This window comes from Capsicum annuum, unplaced genomic scaffold (genome assembly GCF_002878395.1).
Source record: "Capsicum annuum cultivar UCD-10X-F1 unplaced genomic scaffold, UCD10Xv1.1 ctg67149, whole genome shotgun sequence".
Classification (NCBI taxonomy): domain Eukaryota; kingdom Viridiplantae; phylum Streptophyta; class Magnoliopsida; order Solanales; family Solanaceae; genus Capsicum; species Capsicum annuum.
In genome coordinates, this window is record NW_025876576.1 from 1 (window position 1) to 1641 (window position 1641).

The following is a 1641-nucleotide window of genomic DNA, read 5'->3' on the forward strand; positions in this document are numbered from 1 at the left end:
TCAAGTTTCGACAGAGTATCAAATGTGACAAGTAAACGAACACACAGACAGCACTAAGTACTTCTGTAATATAGACAGAATGCGTGCTAACAAGAAAAACGGATGTGTTACTGAATATGTTATGGTATACTCATTCAGACCATCGACAAAAACAAGAACAAGCGAAGAAACTAACAATGCGTTATGCATAGCATACCAAAGCAAAAACACATCTATTCAGCAGCACGTTAAGGCACGAGGAATCTTGTGTCATTAAGCCACTACAGGTCTTTATTAGTTCGCAATACACAGGAAAGATCACCATTTGCTACTGTTTCTTCCTTAATAGGAAGAGAAATTGGCCATGGAGGAAGCGTGAACAAGAATGCCGATGACCAACAAGGTGTTTCTATAAATCTGTCTCGTCCACTACTTAGAAGCATACCGCGAACATCAGCTGGATTGACAAGGGCATCCAATTTTAATGTTTTCATGTTGTATGAGACGACAGTGTCCCCAAAACCAAGGTAAAAGATGTTGGCATCAAGCGGATGGAAGGCGATTGGAGTAGGAATGGTCCCATTTAACGCTTTGCTGATTAAAATATCATCGAACGAGATCTCCCGGATCTTTACCCTGTGCTGCAAAGTCCATCTTGAAGAGTCATAGTCATCAAGAACCCAAACAGAAATGCCCGAAAATCCAAAGGGATACACAGTCTTAACAGATTCCTCAGCATACCTCAATCGACCCTGATGAACATCAAACAAAACAGGACTTCCGTCATTTCTCGCATCAATGCATTGCTTATCTATATCGGCAGGGAGTCCAATTACGTGACAATGATTGGAATCATCAAAAGGATCAAACACCAAAATCCCATGTCGACGATCAATCCAATGCAGCTTCCCATTCAACGCAACAGGCCTCCTAAGCCAAACAACTTCAATAGCTAGATCCATATGCACAACAAAACTCCTCCAACATCCAGTCTCAGACGAGAACACCTCAAACTTGAGTACATACGACTCACCAAACGGACAATACAATCTCACAACTCTGTAACTCATCAAAGACCCCCCTTCAGATTCCATTAAAAAACCAGTACTAACATATCCAAAACACGTGGAAGTTCGAGGAAGATCAACACAATGCCCCGTAATAGCATTGTAAACGTAATAATCACTCTCCTCCCCACTTGCACCACGACAGTACAAAACTAGTCCATCACTAACTCCAACAATACTACACCTCTCACCACCTTCACAACTCACAACACAAGGAAACTTCACCACACTAAATTTTGAATGCAACTTATTATCCGTAAACACGCCAGGTAAAAATGACTGAACTAAAAGGCTATCATAACTCTTAACACAAAGAGCATTACCAAGTATGGTCCAAGGTGTCAACAAAGGAGCATTAGATACATACAAGTTAGAAAAAGAAGTTGAAGAAATCAAGAAACGCCACCGTTTTGATACACATTTGTACCTAAAAACACATTTTAAAGGCAATCTTGATAAAACTTCAATCAAGAACCAATCAGGAAGATACCCATTGTAGAAAAACATGTTTTCTAATTTTGGTTTTACAAGTTTCCCACAAATGGGGTTCTCCAAGTTTGCTTCTTTTCCACTTTAAACACAAAGTTCCATGATT

The 1641-nt window shown here is 40.0% G+C and overlaps 1 protein-coding gene across 1 annotated transcript; it reads right to left on the minus strand.

Moving 5' to 3' along the window:
- Positions 1–84: 84 nt before the first annotated feature.
- LOC124893918 (putative F-box protein At3g23970) lies at positions 85–1641 on the minus strand (the record flags this gene model as incomplete). The annotated part of the gene is given in 1 exon segment (XM_047404744.1): positions 85–1641. A coding segment is annotated over 1 exon segment (1293 nt). The 3' UTR covers positions 85–260.